The sequence below is a fragment of the Drosophila elegans genome, unplaced genomic scaffold (assembly GCF_018152505.1).
Source record: "Drosophila elegans isolate 14027-0461.03 unplaced genomic scaffold, ASM1815250v1 contig_814, whole genome shotgun sequence".
NCBI lineage: Eukaryota > Metazoa > Arthropoda > Insecta > Diptera > Drosophilidae > Drosophila > Drosophila elegans.
The window spans coordinates 3,139,086-3,156,372 of record NW_024546167.1 but is presented as its reverse complement, the minus strand read 5'-3'; the positions used below and the strand labels follow the sequence as shown (position 1 = coordinate 3,156,372).

The following is a 17,287-nucleotide window of genomic DNA, read 5'->3' as shown; positions in this document are numbered from 1 at the left end:
TAGAAAAAAGTAAAACAACTTCTGAACTGATCAATATCAGAAATGTTTAATATCTTTCAGAATGCTAAAGAAAAAAACTACATAACGTATATTCAACAGTTTAAAACTTTATTTTATCTCGATGGTATATTTTTAACGAACGGCACAATCTCTGTAATCCATTCAATGGATATTTCCGTGACTTGGCGTAGAAATGTTTGTTCGGTTTGAACTATTTCAGTGAAAAGAATATAGTTCGGCTTGTACTTGCCATGCAAAACACTTGACGGATGAATTTTGGCCCTGATGTTGCCGGAAACGGTTATGTAGAATCCATCCCGTTGCAAGACGGCAATATTTTCGAAAAATCCGTTTAAAATACATTTTTTAAGCATTTCGATGTCATCAGAACTATTGAAAACCAAATTTAGTCGCTCGCTAATTTCTGCCAATTGTCGACGAACATTTCGGGCGTACGTTAAACTACGCAAATTTAAATAGTTGTCGTGAGACCACATCTAAAACAAAATCAAGAAATTTGAAAATAATCATTTCTTCATTATTTCTCATAAATATTTACCTTTGGCTTTTCTGTTTTGCAAAATGCATTAAATACATTTAGTAGCGTTAAATGATCGCCGTGCTTGGACTGAAACTTTGCATGAGCTAAAGCGGCCATTTCATTTTTGTCGCTATTCGAAACGAAGACATGATCACTCGAGAGCACGGACACGAGGCTCAGAATTTCCTCCATGCAGCCGAACGATGATGCAGTTAGCAGCAACTTTGAATATTTCGGATCCAAAGGATACTGCACCATTTGTCGACCCAAAGGGGTGATAAGTGAGACTGACCCACTCTTAATGGCCCCAAGGGCATCCAGGCTTTTATACGCACTCCTTAGTCCTTCCTCAAGTGGGGCGTCCAAAAAGTCAAAATTATTGCAGTCGATGTCCAGGGCGAGAAGTTGCAGTACCATTGAAGTGGGATTCGTTCTCAAGATCTCCGGTTGCGTAGCATCTGCAAACGACTCCATTTCTCTTTTTGTATACGCCCGGTAGCAAGTGCCATCCGCATCGCGACCTGCTCGTCCTGATCTCTGCCAGGCTTGTGCCCGCGATATTCGCACTGACTTTAGGACATCCAGTCCGTCGGAGGTATTGAATGACTTTTCCTTTACAAATCCGCAATCGATGACACAACGAATGCCGGGTATCGTAATGGAGGTTTCTGCTATATTAGTGGCCAATATTACTTTTCGCACGTTTACCGGTGTCGGTAGGAAACACTCCAGTTGTTTGCCCTGCGATAATTGAGCGTATAACGTGAACACCCGGAGATCCGTAGTTCCAGTCATATCAATCTGTAATAATCAAAAACTTATTTTTATTCATTTGTAATCTGTTTCTTTTGAAAAATTGCACTCACCTTTGCAAGCTGGCGAATTTGATGGGCCAATGATTCAATTTCCTCTTGCCCTGTTAGGAATATTAAAACGTCATGGCTGTAAGATTAAATGCCAATATTTAGTAAATGGGATGAAAAAATTTAATAATTCTTCAATTTGTTATCGTAAAAGGAAATGGTTGAATGGATTTACCAAACCAAAAGAGGTAGTTTTTTTGGATGTAAAAGTAAATTAATAACAAATTAAGATTAAATTGTTATTTTAATGTGTCTTTAACATTTGTGGATCCCTGAATTTAAACTAAATTTTGAGACTAATTGAAATTTTGACTGTTAAATGAAACAGCTTTTATGCTCTATATCTATTAGTTTCAAATACAAGAAACCAATTGCAAAAATGGAATCTGCAAAGACTAGTTCTTTAAATAGTTTAATTTTGAAAGTCATAAGTGAGGGTTTAAAATGTAATTTAAATTGTACCTACTTTCTGGGCGTGGTGCGGTGAATGTGAAAGAGAGTAACTAGGACGGTGTGAACATAGTCCTCGTGTTCCTCCTTGGCGTGCATTACGCGTACGGGATATGTCCTGCCCTCCAGATACAATCCTTTGCAATTGAAGTACTTTCCAAAATGATCAATATCCATCGTGGCCGAGGTAACAACGACCTTCAGATTGGCCAACCTTTGCTTCCGTCTCTCTTTCTGGGCATCTTTAACTATTCCGAACAGAAGATCGGCATTGACGGTACGTTCGTGGGCTTCGTCCAGAATGATCACGGAATATTTGAGCAAAAGTCGATCCTTAATGGACTCTCGGAGAAGAACACCGTCGGTAAGGAAGCGGATCTTGGTGTTCTGTGAGGTGGCATCCTCGAATCGAACCGTATAGCCCACTGTGTCGCCAACGTTTCCGGCCAATTCCTGGGCAACTCGACGGGCCACCGTGATGGCCGCCACTCGACGTGGTTGCGTTATGCCGATCATTCCGCTTTTGGCGTAACCAGCCTGCAGAAGAAACTGCGGGATCTGTGTGGTCTTTCCCGATCCTGTTTCACTCATTATCAGCACGGTGTCGTTCAGTTCCAGCTCCTTCAGGATTCTCTGGCGGCAGTTGTAGACGGGCAACGACTTCTGGAGCTGTTCGATTGAGGTTCTTTTACTGGTCAGCAAAACTGGTGACACCGGTTGTTTGATTTGAGCCACATGCGTTTTCTTCTCATTAATGGGACTATTTGCAATCGAATCATGTTTCCGTTTGATCGAGAATTTCACTGGTGAAGGACCGCCCGCATCTCGTTTGCTGGTGGCCAAGTATTTGGAGTCCATTATTTACACTATCGCAGCACGTTTCTTGGCCAAAAAAAATGTAAACAAAGATGCAAGGATCGAGTAAAGTCGTTTAACTTTTATGCTCTCAACTGACAGGCAGTCAGTTGTTTTGTACAGGTATTTACCTGTGCCACTTTCTATTCAAAAGTTAGAACTAGCAAGTCCCGTTTAGGGAATTAAAAAAAAAAACTATTTGTCAAGAAAAGCAACAGGCGTGTGGATAAACGAAGGGGTTGCCAGGTTTCAGTGTCACATGTGACCAAAAAATATGCGGTATTTTTTACAAAATATACCTAAACTTGGTTTGGAGTATTTTCGGTATTCCTTATGGGCTTGTGACATTACATTGTTGGCTTCATTCTTTGATCATATGTGATTTGAAATTTCGAAATTTACACGAATCAACTGTTTTTTTTTTTGGCTATTGAATTTAAAAAAAATTAAAATAAATTCCAGAATTTCCAAAAGCAATTATTAAATTGTTAATATAATATTTAAAACACAAAAAATAAATTATGGACGTACGTAATTTGTAAAGTTCTTAAAAAATCATAAGCGTGGATAATTAAAGTATTTTTTTTAGACATTTAGCGGGAAAATTAAAAGCCAAGTTCAAAATTCTATCGTTCCACCACAAAAGATAATAAAGTTCTTAGTATTCGGTCACACTGGTTGAAAGAACAACAAAACAGTCAAAGATATATTTTCTTTCAGAAAATTATAAGAAATATGAAGTCCGAAAAACTTAAAAGAAACTTTTGGGTTTCCGCCGAAATAGAGTGCATGCTCGACTTGATAAAGGAAGTGAACAACTGCCAAGGAGCCTTGTCCACAAGCACCACGCAATATACATTTGTTCAAATTGCCAACCAGATGAAAAAGCGAGGCTTTCCAAATAAGTCTCCCACACAAATTAGGAGAAAATGGTTTCAAATGAAAAGTGCTTATCTGTGCTACAAAAAGGGCAACGTTGATAGGCTGTTTCTAATACCCGAGAAATTTCGTAATGTTATTGCCCAGTTTGTAGAAAGCGGTGAAAAAATTGGACGTTCAAACTTGTCAACAATTTCGACTGGAACTCCGCCAGTAATGCAACAAAGCCAAGAAGGTAAACTTTATTTTGTACATATACAATATTTATATTCGTTTTTATTCGTTAGTACATTTTTTACTTGTTTAATTAAATGTTTTGGCTTCCAAATTTTACACGTACAAAAAACAACTCAAATTTCCTAATGAACAAAGATTTTTTTAAAAAAAAGTAATATTTTAAAGTTGGTTTAAATTCAAAATTTTGTATTATTATATTTTTTTAATTATATATATTTTTTTTAATTATATATATTTTTTTTAATTTATACTTTGTTCTAAAACAAATAATAAATCATTTAATTTACAGTCCTTTCAGAGGAGGATACTTCCGTCATGGATAAATTTCTGATTCAAATCAGAAAGAACAATAAAATGATTAATTCTGAGTTTGCAAGGATGGAAGAATCGCTTATTCAATTTGAGCAGAAATGTCAATTTATTCGAGACAGAAATCTTATAAAGCTTATTGATACTTGTTAGTTAATAATGTGTGTTAAATATGTACAAAATAGAGTAAATATTTAAGGTTTGTTATAATCATGATTAGTAAATAATAAAACTGAATAACTTTTAATAAACAAAAATTATAGCCCTCTGTTTGAATAATAAGGTTTTTTTTTGATTAAATTTGTTTTGGCAAACAAAGTAGAATAAGTTATCTTAAATCTGGTAAATCATATTTATAGATAATAAAATAAAAACAATTTTTGACAAAAACCAAGTTAAAGCGTTTCTTTTGTACAAACTTTAGTTTAATTAATTGTAGTATTCAATGAAACCTAATACATGAGTATGTAAATATGCAACTTCAAAGGAAAAAATTGATTGCTGAGAGCAAACGTTTATCTCTCATAATAACAACTGGTTTTTTAACGAGTTTTTATGTATACACATACATTTATATACATATTTATGTACATACGTTCTTAATGTATGCCTTTGCCACATAATTAGTGTTTCGGATTTCACAAAATGGTGCTAAAAATTACTTAAACAAATTAATATTGGAATAATAATAAATATTTTTAAAAACCCTTAATTTAATTGGTAAATATTTATGTTAACATTAAAAAAAAATCTAATATTTAAGCAGCAATGGAAAAATCCGTCTTAAGCTCTGCTTTGCTTAAAGAAACCGGCTCAAATGCGGAAAACTCAATTACTTAATTGAGGTGCAAATATACAAATAGAAATCATTGGTATGTACTATACATTTCTGTTCACAAACTAGTTTATTTTTTTCTTTTAAGTGTACGTACGGATAAAATTGACAACAATTAAACTTGGCAGAGAGTACGTAAATACACAGCTTTTAATTATACCAACTTAAAAAATTCGTTCTACTTTTATAATTTACATATTATACAATATCAACGGATTTGTATTGTAGTGTGTGTATGTGGATAATTTTTTAGCAGCATGTTGTGAATTAATATTACGCTACTGTTGTTATGCTGTTTGTTGTTATTATATAGAGTACAATAGAGTGAGAACAATATCGGCACTCATACATACATAATCTGCTCTTTTACTGACCCAGACCTTTTTCTCTTTTATCTCTCTTTAAATTACCCATTGTTCAACGAACCCGTAAGCCTGGCTCCCACAGCGTTGCCAGACTTAAATTCGTTTTACAATTAACAATTTTAACCTTTACTTTTACATTACTAATTCCTTTTTTTTAGTATTAAATCCAAACTTATGAAAAATAATTAAACGAGCTATAATTCGCCATTTTTTGAAATAATTAATTAAAATATCCAATTTGTCCATATTATTTTCATTGGAACAATCGGAATTTTTGCTAAAAATCATCTTTATTATTTCAATTTGTTTATAAATTAAAAAATAAACATTAAATTCTTATCATTTTTACACCCGTTCAGGGGTTATTATGATTTCAGTCAGAAGTTTGCAACGCTGTGAAAAGACATTTCCGACCCTCTAAAGTATATATATTTTGTATTAACATCACTAGGAGAGTCGAACTAGCCATGTCCGTCCGTCCGTTTCTACGCAAACTAGTCATTTAATTTTAAAGCTATCTGCATATAACTTTCCCAAAAGTTGTCTTTCTATTGCAGGTTGTATACAAGCCGGATCGGAAGACTAAGTACATCATAGAGCTCCCATAGGAATACTCAAATTATAGAATTACAGTTTAATTTGATCAAAATCGGGCGTCTATATCATATAACCGCCATAAGTACTATCGGATTATAAAAAAAAGTAAATCAAGTAAATCAAAATGTACCTCTTCTTATTACAATTTTTTTTAAATTCTTTTGGACAATAACTCAGAATAACGCTTTTTGTTTTGTTTAAATCGGAAAACGATATCAAAGTGCTGTCATAGGAAAGATCGAATTAAATTTGGAAATTTAAATGTTTAAAAGAATATTTAATTTTAAAAAAAGCTGCAAGGGTATATGATGTTAGACTTGCAGAATTTTGCTTCGTTTAACCATTATTTACGGTCCCAGCTTAAAATAAAATTGTTTGACTTTTGTTTATTATTTATTATTTATGCTCACTAAAATTTACTATATTGAAACCATTTTTAAACCACATTTATGTTCGTAGATGTATTTTTCTTTACAATATTTGTTATTTCATTTATACATACAAGTATATTATTTCTAGAAGGCGATGTTATCTATTGTTTGGATCATTTTATTGAGTAGCACTTTGTGTCACGGTCTAGACAATGGTCTTGCGAAAACTCCTCCCATGGGATGGCTTTCGTGGGAAAGATTTCGTTGCAATACTGACTGCATAAATGATCCAGATAATTGCATAAGGTAAACTTCAAAATAAAAATTATAGAAAATACGTTTTTCAAAATTATTGGTTTAATTTAGTGAACAGCTATTTCAAACTATGACTGATATTGTCGTGGCTGATGGATATGCATCTGTTGGCTATGAATATATTAATGTTGATGACTGCTGGTTAGAAAAGCACCGCAGTCATGATGGAAAATTAGTGGCGGACCGCAAACGTTTTCCCAATGGGATCAAAGCTTTATCTGATTATGTAAGTAAAGGAATTTGATATATATACTTTGAATACTTTTATTATTTCTTTACGGTTGCGGCTTTTGGCTTAACAATGAATCAACTAAAAATTTAATTAACATTTCTGTTATTTATTTATTATATTTTCTATTAGATTCATTCAAGAGGTCTCAAATTTGGAATTTATGAGGACTATGGTAACTATACTTGTGCGGGGTATCCTGGCATTATCGGTTATGAAGAGAAGGATGCACTTCAATTTGCTGAGTGGAATGTCGACTATGTAAAATTAGATGGATGCTATGCTCTGCCTTATGATATGGATCATGGCTATTCCACATTCGGAAGGCTTTTAAACAGTACAGGAAAATCAATGGTATACTCGTGCAGTTGGCCTGTATACCAAATATATGCTGGAATACAGCCAAACTATTCGGCAATCCAAACACATTGCAACCTTTGGAGAAATTATGATGACATCCAAGACTCCTGGGCGTCTGTCGAAAATATCATCGATTATTATGGCAATAATCAAGATTTAATAGCTCCTAATGCGGGACCTGGACATTGGAACGATCCTGATATGGTAGGTTCCAATTAATAAATAACCAAAATAAACTGACTTTTCTGATCTCCACTTATATTTCAGTTAATTATTGGAAACTTTGGACTAAGTTATGAGCAAGCCAAAACACAATTCGCAATTTGGTCAATTTTGGCTGCCCCACTTTTGATGTCAGTTGATTTAAGGACGATTCGTCCGCAATTTAAACATATTCTACAAAATAGAAAAATAATTGCAGTGGATCAAGATCCACTGGGTATACAGGGAAGACGAATTTATAAGCACAAAGGAATTGAAATTTGGTCGAGACCTATTGGTCCACTTTACCAAAACTTTTACTCCTACGCAATCGCCTTTGTTAACAGAAGAACGGATGGAACTCCATCAGATATATCAGTTACTTTAAAAGAACTGGGTCTTATTAATTACTCTGGGTATAGAGTAGAGGTATGTTTTTAGTTACATTCGCTGGTATTGATCAAGCCCGATTTTTAAACCTTTGTCTTTCAGGACCTCTACGAAAATGTTGACTATGGCGTTTTATATCCCAACACTAAGATCAAAGTAAAAGTTAATCCCTCAGGAGTGGTTATGCTCAAAGGAGAAGTTCAGTTTCCAGTTGACTTGTAATACAATTTGTTAAACGAGATCGCCTAAAAAAAACATTAACTGATACTAATTTGTCAATAAATTTTAATTCACCCCTATCTGGGTCCACGACTGACTATTAACAATGAAATTTTTCAATTAAGTTTCAATGAGAAATTTACAATAATTGGAGTTTTGAAAAGCCCACATTTTTTAAGGTGATTAATTAATATTTTATTAATATTTCGTTAAATTGATCAAAGCTAAACTGATTAAGTTATGAATTTTCCCTTGATACAAGCAATTTAGTTTTTTTTCGAAACCACGGTTTAACAGACCGCATTTTTTAAAAACCGCATTGAACAGCTGATTTTGTCTGATTCAAACAAAGCAACCCTGTTTTTACACTTTTTACTGCGCTTATGGCACTGATTGATAGTGCTAAGCGGGATAAAAATCCCAATCGTTCCCATACGATTTTAGTGTTAGGGTTGCACGGCGAAACCATCAGCTTAATATTTTATAGAAATATGCTATTTGAAACATTAAAAAATTGCAAAATTTACATTTTTGGCACTGCAAAAACGGATGGACCAAATATAAATTAAATAGGTTTTATTGACTCCAAAGACGTTAAAAAAATATACTGAAGTTGTAATATTCATAAGCGCTTTGTCATTTTCCTTCATTGCAAGCACGGTCACACTGGCAGCGACGGTGGTGTTAGTTGAGCAAAAAAAAAAAACGAATTCAGCAATTGAAGTTGAATTAATTGAATTGACACCAATTGCTGCGCTTGGCAGAGAAGCAGGGAGACAATGCAGGTGTAATCCGCTGGCCGGGCGCCGACGCACAACACCAGGATGCACTTTTCCATACCGGACACGCAGGAGATGGGCTCTGCGCCCACCTACACGGCCTACAACCTACACATAAACGGCTGCTACCACAGCGTCTTGCGCTACAAACAGCTGCACTCCTTGAACGAGCAGCTGCGCAGGCACTGTGTGGGCGTGCCCCTGCCTGCGTTCCCACCCAAACGCCTCCTGCCGCTGACCAATGGCCAGTTGGAGGCGCGTCGCAGTGCCCTGGAGCAATACCTGCAGGCGGTGGGTCAAGACAGCCGCCTCGCGCGATCCGCCCACCTGCAGCAGTTCCTGCAGCGGGCCCAACTGGACACGGCCCTCGCCGAAGGCCAGGTGACCAGCGACTGCGAGGAACAGCAGCTGGAGGTACAGGTCTACACTAATCCCGCCGGCGAACGCATCCTGGTCAGTTGTTCCGTGCAGCAAAACTCCAGGGCACTGTTGAGGAGCGTCTGTCGAGATCTCCAGCTGCCCGACGAGCTGGTGCGCTATTTCTGTCTGTTCCTTGTGCGGCGCCAGCGGAAATCCGACGACCTGCACTTGATGCGTCGCCTCATGGACTTCGAGTCGCCGTACATTACGCGTCTGCATATGCAGCCCTGCGAATTGTTGCTCCGTACCTGCTACTGGGACTCGAGTCGAGATGCCAAGCTAACTGGGAGCAAGGTGGCCCTGAATCTGCTGTACAACCAGACCGTGGCGGATGTGAACCGCGAGTGGGTGGTCATCTGTTCGCCCGGCGAAGGCCGTCAGCTAAGCTGCTTGCAATTGCAGGGAAGACCGCGCGAGTACATGGACCTGGTGCGCCAGTTGCCCTCCTACGGTTGCCTGCAGTTTGATGAGGCGCAAGTGGATTATCCGGAGCCAAATACAATGGCGCTGGTCAGCATTGGCAACAAGGAGCTAGGACTGCGCACGGCACGAGGCGTCAAGATCTATGAGACCAAGTTCCGGGTGACCAGGATGCGATCGTGGCGCGTCAGCGTTACCCACAACACGCTGGAGTCACGCCTGCAGCCCTCGCACCTCCAACTGGCGTTCGAGTATCTGATTGGCAAGCAGACGCTGCGCTGGATAACCATAAATAGCGAGCAGGCCATGCTGATGTCCGTGTGCCTGCAGGCGATGGTCGACGAACTGTTGCACCGTGGTGAAGGCGGGAAGGCGGATGGCAGCAGCGACGACGAGCAGGAGCAAACGGCGGTCACATCGTCCTCATCGACGCCGAGCTCGACGTGCTCCACATCAACGTGGGCATCTTCCTCGTGTTCTACGTCCACGGCGCCCACAACGCCGCCAGTTAGGTTTCTGTCCGAGGATTCGGCCCCAAGAAACAAGCCTAGGATGACGACATCCCGCACATTTGGAGCTGTGTTCTTCCGCAACGATGTGGCTGACAATGCCGCAAGGGTGTCCAACGAGGCCTTTGAAGGCATCGGGGACGATGATCTATGAATGTGCTAAGGTAATGCTTGCCGCAAGTTGCCAAATTGATTGCCTTTTCCGAGAAAAGGGCCGCCAAACTAGATTAAATCCAACTGCTGGTAGTGAGTGCAGAAGCAGCTTGACTCATTTGACTAAGGTTAAAGATTTTATATGTGTGTAATACAAAAAGACACTATCCCCTCTGCTACTTGCAAGTGTTACGAATCCTAAAAAGGATTTGCGCAGCCAATGCTCAAGATTAATGGCTCGTCTCACCATGATTATTTATATCTAAATGTTGAATTATTGTAAATGATCTGTAAATGGGAATTTGACGAAACCTTTTATCTCTTTTATTATTTCTTGTATTGTAATATATGTATGTACTTGAACTTCTTTATTTTAGAGTTAGATGAAAAATATGTTATGCATTTTACAAAAATAAATGTACTGATAAATATGGCAAATGAAATAGGGAGTCCAAATGGATTTTTCCCTAAAACAATTATAAATGTATGTACATTCCCTTATCTGTTGATTCACTTTCGAATAAATGACGAAAATGTTTGGACGTTGTCACCATTTATTTTTAGTCGAATTACTTATTCATATTTTATGTTATTTTGTAAGTAAAGGTGACTATGACTGTTTACAAAATGAAGAAAAGGTTCCAATTGATGAAGCCAAAGTATATAATATATCGGGTTGATTTGTGATTATTAATGATTCATGGAATATTTCCAGTCATCAAAGATAATCATTTAAAAAACTGTTAAAGAAGAAAAAGATGTAATTAAATAGTACCTTGGGAGACTAAAAAAATATTAAAGTATTTGTTTTCTGCAAAACTTTAAATGATTTAAGTAAACTAACATTTTTTGTATGCTCTTTGTTTATTAAAAGTTATTGGCGTAAAATTAAAAAACTTTTTATTGTAGCGTTGACAAAAAAATTTTAAAACAACCGATGTGAAAAAATATATATGTTTTTTAAAATGCAAAGGGTATTCACTTTTAGTACACGTTTTGGTATATTTTTTCAGACCAGCAGCGGTCACACTACTGCAAAAGAGAAAAGATTTGTACGAATATAAGTACATTTTCGGCAATAAACAAGACAATTTGAGGAGCTGAATTTCATAAAAGGACCCGGAAATATGGATCGCAATAACGGGTAATGTATCGGGATTGCAGCACGGGCTCAACAAACGGTACTTTTGCCCGCATTAAGGCTGTGTGCATCTGACGACAAAATACAGTGTTTACACACATACGCACATCCACGGGTATATACATGGGACGTCTGTATGTCCGATCTTCCTTTTAATACTCATTATTGTTATGATATACAATGGTACATTGTACTCGTGCAAAAGTATGTCAAAAAGAAACATTTCAATCAATGTTCATATAAACATTTGTATATATGTACATACGTGGATTACTGATCGGAACCAACATCCGACTAAGCTTTGTCTATTTGTCCGTGTAAACTTAAAGATCTCAGGAATTATAGTGGCTTGACTATAAAATAAAGTTGTAAAGTACACGTAGTGATAGTTTGTTTTCCAAAATTTTACCACGTCTTTGAAATTCTATTAATTCTTGGGAACTTACATTTTATTTGTTTTTTTTATCTGTTTTTTTATTTTTTTAAATCTAGAGTTTCTAAAGTGTTTTTCAGTTCCAAAGCATAATCTTTGGTTGATTTGAAAAAAAGGTTTGATAATTGGTTTTTCTAAAACTTTTTTTTTAAAGAAATTTCCAGCAGAAATGAATTTTTTTTTAATTTGTGGCACTGTATTAAGGAGATATTTCCCGTTATTTCCCTATAGACGCTACCCCTACAACATAAGACGCCAGAATAGCGGACACAATCCGCCGCACAGCTACCACCATCATCACAACAACAACTCGGCGGCGGGGGCGTCCAATTCACCGGGATACAACAATCACAGTGCCGGAAGCTCGTCGTTCGTCGGCACGCACAACAACAGCAATGCGCCTTATGCGACAGCCGCCGGGCAACAGCAACAACAACAACAACAGAGCTTGCCGATCTCGCAGCACGACGAGCTGATCCGATATATCCGGGAGGCATGGAACAAGGTAAGGCCCCGAAAATTCGGACCCAGAAGTCCATACACTTGTCACCCTGCTCCGCTTTCTTCCCCCGAAAAACAGGGACCGTACAAAAATGATTCAGTCGAACTTTTACTTTAATTATATAGAAGTTTTCCAAACTTAATTATGCATTTTTCCGGTCACAACCAAGAACAAGAGATTTAAAATCACTTGGAACACTTTAATCCAATATAAGATAATTGCCAAATATTTTAGAATGCAGAATTAACTATTAATTAATTAATTAGTTACATAGAAATCATTGTTTTTTTAACAAAACAAAAATTCAATGATATCTATGGTTTTACGAAATACCTTTAAAATTTAAACAAATAAAACTTTATTGATTTTACCTTTTTATTAGAAGTGTTTTCCAAATCAAATTAGACTTAGAAGTTTAAATTCGAAGCAGAAACAGACCGAGAAAATATTTTTGAGTTAGCTCTTACCTCGTAATTTTACTAAGTTTATTACTTACGAAAGCTGAAAATTCGTCACAACAGTAAATAAATATACATATGTATGCATAAAACAACTACAAGTGATTTTACTTGTTTTTGATGAGTACACAACTAGAAAATAAAATGAAACCATTGATGATTGATTGCGGTCCCTGGTGTAAATTTTCGGTTGCTCTTGATGCTTTGCTTTCTCTCCAGGTCTACGAACAGGGACCACCAGTGATCTACTGCAACGAACCTGATAATCAGCTGAAAAACTTCAAGCCATTCGATCTGGAGGAGTACTGGGGCCAGCGGCTGGTGCAGAACATGCACGTGACCGCCACGCAGGCTGGTGGACACCAGTAGAAACGGGAATCTTACAGCGGACAACGGCATGTGCTTCATGTGGTAACAATTAATTAAATTATACATTTAAAAGGGTGCCAGTTCCCCCCCGATTATTGACTAATTTCCATGCAATTGGAATTTATATTTATGTTTGTTTGCTACCTGCTTTGGACTATATTTTGTGTAAAAATTGATTAAAATCCACTGCCAGCTGAAAGGCAAATGATGTATTCAATAAAGCGACAATTGGCTAACAATTTCACCCCATGGGCACCCTGAATCTAGCATGCTATCTGCATTTAAGTGTTGTGCATTAAGCGCGCTTAAAATTTGACCAGAACAACAATAAACAATCTAGAGCGTAGATAAATTGAAAACAATCCTGTGCATTATTTTTTGGGCAAAAAAAAGGCCTAGTTAAAAACTCCCAAATGGTTATAAACTTCCAAGCTAATTGGTTCTATAAGGAACTCGGTAAGTAATTGGTTTAATATTGAGTTACATCAAAATAAAGAATTGAATATAGTACTTGTTTAGAAATCGTGAAGTGTTAAATCTTCAAAAAATTATTGATTTAATTTTTAATTGGATACGCACTATTTTGGATTGGAAGTGATTGGTAAATGCACTCAAAAAATTAAAGCCTTAATATTTTATATAGAAAGTTTTAAATTCTGATTGCCAAATATTCAACGTAATTTAAAATTTGCATTTGTAAACAAAAAAAAAAGTTAAAAGAAAATGGCAAAATTGTACAAATGCTAACAAAAATTTGGATTTATTTGTTGTGTTTAAGCTTCTGGCATTTGTGTAAATAACAATGGGGTTTTGAAATAAAGAAATTTATTAATTGTACTTTTATTAGTTTGGGAACTTTAGCTAATCACCATTTCAACAAAAAGATATGCTCTTTGGAATACCTAAAACACGACTTTTTCGCGAAACATTTCAAACCTAATTCTTAAAAAAAGTTCTTGACACATAGTTACCATCACCTTGTTGAAGCGAAAACACTGCGTTTTTGTACTGAACGGCAACTCGTGGGTTTATAAAAGTAACTTTTATTTTCTCTCACTGTTTACATCGAACCGCAGCTTTTGTCCTACAAGCAAATGGATCAAGTGGATCGTCTAGACCATCTTGCGCAGCAGACGGTTGATCTGGTCCTCGCGGTTGCCAAAGTCTCCGCCATTCACGTAATGGTTGGCCTTCTTGCGCCAGCCGCCGGTGGGCGTGTTGAGCTTGAAGGGCCACAGGAAGTTGGAGGCATACTTGAAGTTGGGCCCCACGGTGAAGATCTCGTGGACGAGATCCTCCACGCACTGAATGTTGTGCGCCTGGCGGAGCTTACGCTCGATGACAAAGTTGTCGGTGATGGGCACACGCTGGCGGCTGTGCTTCACGAATCCACGCTTGTAGATCAGCTCCCGCACGGACTTGAGGTTCGGGTAGCCCCAGGTGATGTAGGGCTCGGCGATGCGCAGCATGTTGATGGTGGCCTTGTTCAGTTTGATGAACACGCCGTTGTTGATCTGCCTCAGACGGAACAGCTGCAGCACCTTACGGACCTTGGGCGCCACCTTGTTGATACTGCGGAAAGTCGGCAATTAGAGCAGCTGGCTAAGATTTGATCCGGATGCTGGCATTTACTCACCCGCGGATACGGACCACAAAGGCCAACTTAGCCTCGGCGGGCACGTAGAACTGGTTGCGCTTCTTGGCCAAGCGGCGCAGCTTGATCTCACGCTGATCAGCCTTGATGTACTCATTCTGGTACTTCTCTGCGCGCACCAGATTCTCCTTCTTGCGCAGGGCAATCACGGCGGCCTTCTTGAGGCGACGTTTCGAATCGGCCACCCGCTTGGTGATTTGTTTCTTGCTGAATTTCAGCTTCGATTCCGGCACGGCGGGCAGCTTTTTCGCTGCTGGTTTCTTGGCGACCGGAGCAGGCATCTGTGGGCGGCACAAAACAGTTGCATTTGAGTGGTTTCCTCTCAAGTTTGGGTGAATTTTTTTTGGAAAATATAGCACTAACCTTTTACTGGTCACTACACACGCTGGTAAAAGAAAGGGAAAGAAAGACCGGAAACGTAGGCTACGCCATGTACGAGCTGTCAAAACAGTGCAACCCTGCGTTCGGTGTTGGAAACTGCCACGAAACGTGACACGAGATCTATCGGCGGAGCGGTCACACCAGCTGCGATAACAGTTATCGAAGAAGTATCATCACTTGCCAGTGGCGAATCAACAGGAGATTGCGCGGAATTTCGGCAATTCATGTTGGTTTCTTAACTATTCACGCTTGTTTATAACATTTTAAGAGCTTTGAGTGAGTTAATAAACATATTAAGTGTGCCGTTGTTGTTAAATAGCTTTTAAACAGTTTATCTTTTTGGAAATACTGAGATTCAGTCGCTGATTCGCCGAATTAGATTGGTTTTTTTTGCCAAGATTGAAGTAGTTTAATAAAATTTCTACTGATTAGGGCTTGCTGCCCAGCATTTTATTGCTTTGCATTTGTTTATATAGTTAATATGTACCAGCCTTGTTTTTTTATTGCATTTACCTAGCGTAGTGTATAGCGTACCTTTAGAAATTTGATAAAATGTAAGTGCATTTATGACCATTTAAGTATGTCTGGTTTATTGGATTCAAATTAAATGATTTAATGCACTTACAAACAAATAGTTTCTCTATTTTTTGTTTTATTATTAAAATAGCAGACAATTACCGTCTCTACAACCCGATATTCCATCAGTAATTTGCTGATATTGTATTGATTCAGTGAATTTTGAGGTAGGTTAGGGACCAATGACACTCGTTTAATGATATGTTCTTGTGTATTTCAGATTACCTTTATTCTTAAGCAAAAAATTTACCAAATGAACTCCACACAAAGCCCTGTTTATCATACCTCCGTTGAGCAAAAGCGGCATGCTCAAGATGTCGCCAAAAGACAGCGAATGGGAATGCAAATGCCTAAACTCCGCGAAATGCTGCGAGAGGTAAAAACTATAGTAAACCATGCCTTATTATCATTTACACTAGATTTTTACTATTACAGAAGTACCGCAAGCGCATTATAGAAACCAGGAATAGGTGCACGGACGCCAATCGCGAAATACAACTGGTAAGCTAATAAATTTTTGATTACTTACTCATAGAAAACCCTTAGTTAACTACCTTTCTATTCAGTCGGAACTTAAGGATATCCTTCGCCTGGAACTCAATGAAATGGAAGCAGATCTGGAGCTGGAGCAACTCATCCTGGACGAGCTACTGTCGGATGTGAACGAGTGGTATGCCCTGGGTGAAAAGAACCTGGAAACCTTGTTTGTCGAACCGGATGAGGAGCAAAAGAACGTTCTGTGCCCAGTTTGTCAGATAAAAACTCTGAGCCGCCTAAAAACTGCCTTTGTTTGCGAGTGTGGCATCCAGTTTGAGCATGCTGCAAATGAGAAACAATTACAGGAACTGCTGCATCAGCAAATCACCAGCCACGAGCTCCAATGCACTCAGGCCCTGCGATTCTTCATCGAACCTTCTTCGGGACACCTTTATAACATGTGCGGCTGCTGCGACTACTTCTCCTCCGTTTAGATAATCTTAAGTCTTTGTTTTCATCGCTGGCTGCGTCTAGCTTAGTATACGATTTTTTTATTTAAATAATTGACTTTAATAGTTAACTAATTAATTCGATTTGGTTTGGTCTAATGACCGTCTTCTATTGCTATCATTATAATTACCAGTGTTTTACACAGTTATGTTCTTATTTGAAATCATCAAGAACCAAAAAGCACTATATAGTGGAAAATCTTAAGTCTATTCTTATAAAATTGATATACATAACTAAAGAATATTATTAGGAAATTACATTTAAAAATCTTTAAATTTAAAAGTTCATCCAATAAATTCAAGACCTCGAAAATGAAAGCTAAAACTTAAAATCTAGTTTAGTAATAGAACAACAAAAAATATACTTGAATCGAAAATTACATTACTTGTTTAACAAAACGATCTTAATTAGATTTGATTGCATTTGCTTTAACTGAATAGTGAACTATTATAATTGTACTTAATAATTTCATATTTGATTGTTTTGCTT

At 37.5% G+C, this 17,287-nt stretch overlaps 7 protein-coding genes across 10 annotated transcripts; 5 read left to right on the top strand and 2 right to left on the bottom strand.

Annotated features, from left to right (window-relative positions):
- Positions 1 to 87: 87 nt before the first annotated feature.
- Positions 88 to 2,956, bottom strand: LOC108142120 (ATP-dependent RNA helicase DHX33). Of its 2 annotated transcripts, XM_017265817.2 has the most exons (5): positions 2,841 to 2,956; positions 1,871 to 2,736; positions 1,408 to 1,483; positions 560 to 1,342; positions 88 to 497 (listed from the first exon to the last, which is right to left on the bottom strand). In XM_017265817.2, exons 2-5 carry the CDS (start codon positions 2,710 to 2,712, stop codon positions 114 to 116), a joined length of 2,085 nt encoding a protein of 694 aa, XP_017121306.1. In that variant the 5' UTR covers positions 2,713 to 2,736; positions 2,841 to 2,956; the 3' UTR covers positions 88 to 113. The 2 variants fall into 2 exon arrangements, with proteins under 2 accessions (XP_017121306.1, XP_041566177.1); XM_041710243.1 differs by lacking the exon at positions 88 to 497 and having other exon boundaries at positions 1,291 to 1,358; positions 1,871 to 2,956.
- A 433-nt stretch (positions 2,957 to 3,389) lies between these two features.
- On the top strand, positions 3,390 to 4,380 carry LOC108141725. The gene is made up of 2 exons (XM_017265217.2): positions 3,390 to 3,823; positions 4,115 to 4,380. The coding sequence occupies exons 1-2, from the start codon at positions 3,445 to 3,447 to the stop codon at positions 4,285 to 4,287; spliced, it is 552 nt and encodes a 183-aa protein (XP_017120706.1). The 5' UTR covers positions 3,390 to 3,444; the 3' UTR covers positions 4,288 to 4,380.
- A 485-nt stretch (positions 4,381 to 4,865) lies between these two features.
- Positions 4,866 to 8,115, top strand: LOC108141694 (alpha-N-acetylgalactosaminidase). Of its 3 annotated transcripts, none has more exons than XM_017265175.2 (6): positions 4,866 to 5,006; positions 6,451 to 6,608; positions 6,669 to 6,843; positions 6,979 to 7,410; positions 7,474 to 7,836; positions 7,900 to 8,115. In XM_017265175.2, exons 2-6 carry the CDS (start codon positions 6,457 to 6,459, stop codon positions 8,017 to 8,019), a joined length of 1,242 nt encoding a protein of 413 aa, XP_017120664.1. In that variant the 5' UTR covers positions 4,866 to 5,006; positions 6,451 to 6,456; the 3' UTR covers positions 8,020 to 8,115. The 3 variants fall into 3 exon arrangements, with proteins under 3 accessions (XP_017120664.1, XP_017120663.1, XP_017120665.1); XM_017265174.2 differs by lacking the exon at positions 4,866 to 5,006 and adding an exon at positions 5,021 to 5,100; XM_017265176.2 differs by lacking the exon at positions 4,866 to 5,006 and adding an exon at positions 5,071 to 5,100 and having other exon boundaries at positions 6,454 to 6,608.
- A 551-nt stretch (positions 8,116 to 8,666) lies between these two features.
- Positions 8,667 to 10,854, top strand: LOC108142040 (sorting nexin-17). The gene has a single exon (XM_017265715.2). It carries the CDS (start codon positions 8,841 to 8,843, stop codon positions 10,296 to 10,298), a length of 1,458 nt encoding a protein of 485 aa, XP_017121204.1. The 5' UTR covers positions 8,667 to 8,840; the 3' UTR covers positions 10,299 to 10,854.
- A 455-nt stretch (positions 10,855 to 11,309) lies between these two features.
- On the top strand, positions 11,310 to 13,562 carry LOC108142002 (MAPK regulated corepressor interacting protein 2). The gene is made up of 3 exons (XM_017265668.2): positions 11,310 to 11,441; positions 12,103 to 12,376; positions 13,051 to 13,562. Exons 1-3 carry the CDS (start codon positions 11,425 to 11,427, stop codon positions 13,198 to 13,200), a joined length of 441 nt encoding a protein of 146 aa, XP_017121157.1. The 5' UTR covers positions 11,310 to 11,424; the 3' UTR covers positions 13,201 to 13,562.
- Positions 13,563 to 14,223: 661 nt separating this feature from the next.
- LOC108142001 (60S ribosomal protein L7) lies at positions 14,224 to 15,316 on the bottom strand. Its single transcript, XM_017265667.2, has 3 exons — positions 15,218 to 15,316; positions 14,837 to 15,135; positions 14,224 to 14,772 (listed from the first exon to the last, which is right to left on the bottom strand). Exons 2-3 carry the CDS (start codon positions 15,133 to 15,135, stop codon positions 14,313 to 14,315), a joined length of 759 nt encoding a protein of 252 aa, XP_017121156.1. The 5' UTR covers positions 15,218 to 15,316; the 3' UTR covers positions 14,224 to 14,312.
- An 89-nt stretch (positions 15,317 to 15,405) lies between these two features.
- On the top strand, positions 15,406 to 17,122 carry LOC108141702 (RIP-like protein). The gene is made up of 4 exons (XM_017265186.2): positions 15,406 to 15,511; positions 16,032 to 16,187; positions 16,247 to 16,312; positions 16,378 to 17,122. Exons 2-4 carry the CDS (start codon positions 16,065 to 16,067, stop codon positions 16,780 to 16,782), a joined length of 594 nt encoding a protein of 197 aa, XP_017120675.1. The 5' UTR covers positions 15,406 to 15,511; positions 16,032 to 16,064; the 3' UTR covers positions 16,783 to 17,122.
- The last annotated feature ends 165 nt before the right edge of the window (positions 17,123 to 17,287 follow it).

Excerpts from the sequence above, each read along its gene's own strand:
- LOC108142001 (XM_017265667.2), bottom strand. The coding sequence starts at position 15,135 with ATGCCTGCTCCGGTCGCCAAGAAACCAGCAGCGAAAAAGCTGCCCGCC. Across the intron at positions 14,773-14,836 it reads TTTGTGGTCCGTATCCGCGG|TATCAACAAGGTGGCGCCCA; the intron begins GTGAGTAAATGC and ends GACTTTCCGCAG.
- LOC108141702 (XM_017265186.2), top strand. The coding sequence starts at position 16,065 with ATGAACTCCACACAAAGCCCTGTTTATCATACCTCCGTTGAGCAAAAG. Across the intron at positions 16,188-16,246 it reads TCCGCGAAATGCTGCGAGAG|AAGTACCGCAAGCGCATTAT; the intron begins GTAAAAACTATA and ends TTACTATTACAG. Across the intron at positions 16,313-16,377 it reads CCAATCGCGAAATACAACTG|TCGGAACTTAAGGATATCCT; the intron begins GTAAGCTAATAA and ends CTTTCTATTCAG.
- LOC108141694 (XM_017265175.2), top strand. The coding sequence starts at position 6,457 with ATGTTATCTATTGTTTGGATCATTTTATTGAGTAGCACTTTGTGTCAC. Across the intron at positions 7,411-7,473 it reads ATTGGAACGATCCTGATATG|TTAATTATTGGAAACTTTGG; the intron begins GTAGGTTCCAAT and ends CTTATATTTCAG. Across the intron at positions 7,837-7,899 it reads ACTCTGGGTATAGAGTAGAG|GACCTCTACGAAAATGTTGA; the intron begins GTATGTTTTTAG and ends TTTGTCTTTCAG.
- LOC108142120 (XM_017265817.2), bottom strand. The coding sequence starts at position 2,712 with ATGGACTCCAAATACTTGGCCACCAGCAAACGAGATGCGGGCGGTCCT. Across the intron at positions 1,484-1,870 it reads CACCGCACCACGCCCAGAAA|CCATGACGTTTTAATATTCC; the intron begins GTAGGTACAATT and ends TTAATCTTACAG. Across the intron at positions 1,343-1,407 it reads AAATTCGCCAGCTTGCAAAG|ATTGATATGACTGGAACTAC; the intron begins GTGAGTGCAATT and ends TGATTATTACAG.
- LOC108142002 (XM_017265668.2), top strand. Across the intron at positions 12,377-13,050 it reads TCCGGGAGGCATGGAACAAG|GTCTACGAACAGGGACCACC; the intron begins GTAAGGCCCCGA and ends CTTTCTCTCCAG.
- LOC108142040 (XM_017265715.2), top strand. The coding sequence starts at position 8,841 with ATGCACTTTTCCATACCGGACACGCAGGAGATGGGCTCTGCGCCCACC.
- LOC108141725 (XM_017265217.2), top strand. The coding sequence starts at position 3,445 with ATGAAGTCCGAAAAACTTAAAAGAAACTTTTGGGTTTCCGCCGAAATA. Across the intron at positions 3,824-4,114 it reads AATGCAACAAAGCCAAGAAG|TCCTTTCAGAGGAGGATACT; the intron begins GTAAACTTTATT and ends TTTAATTTACAG.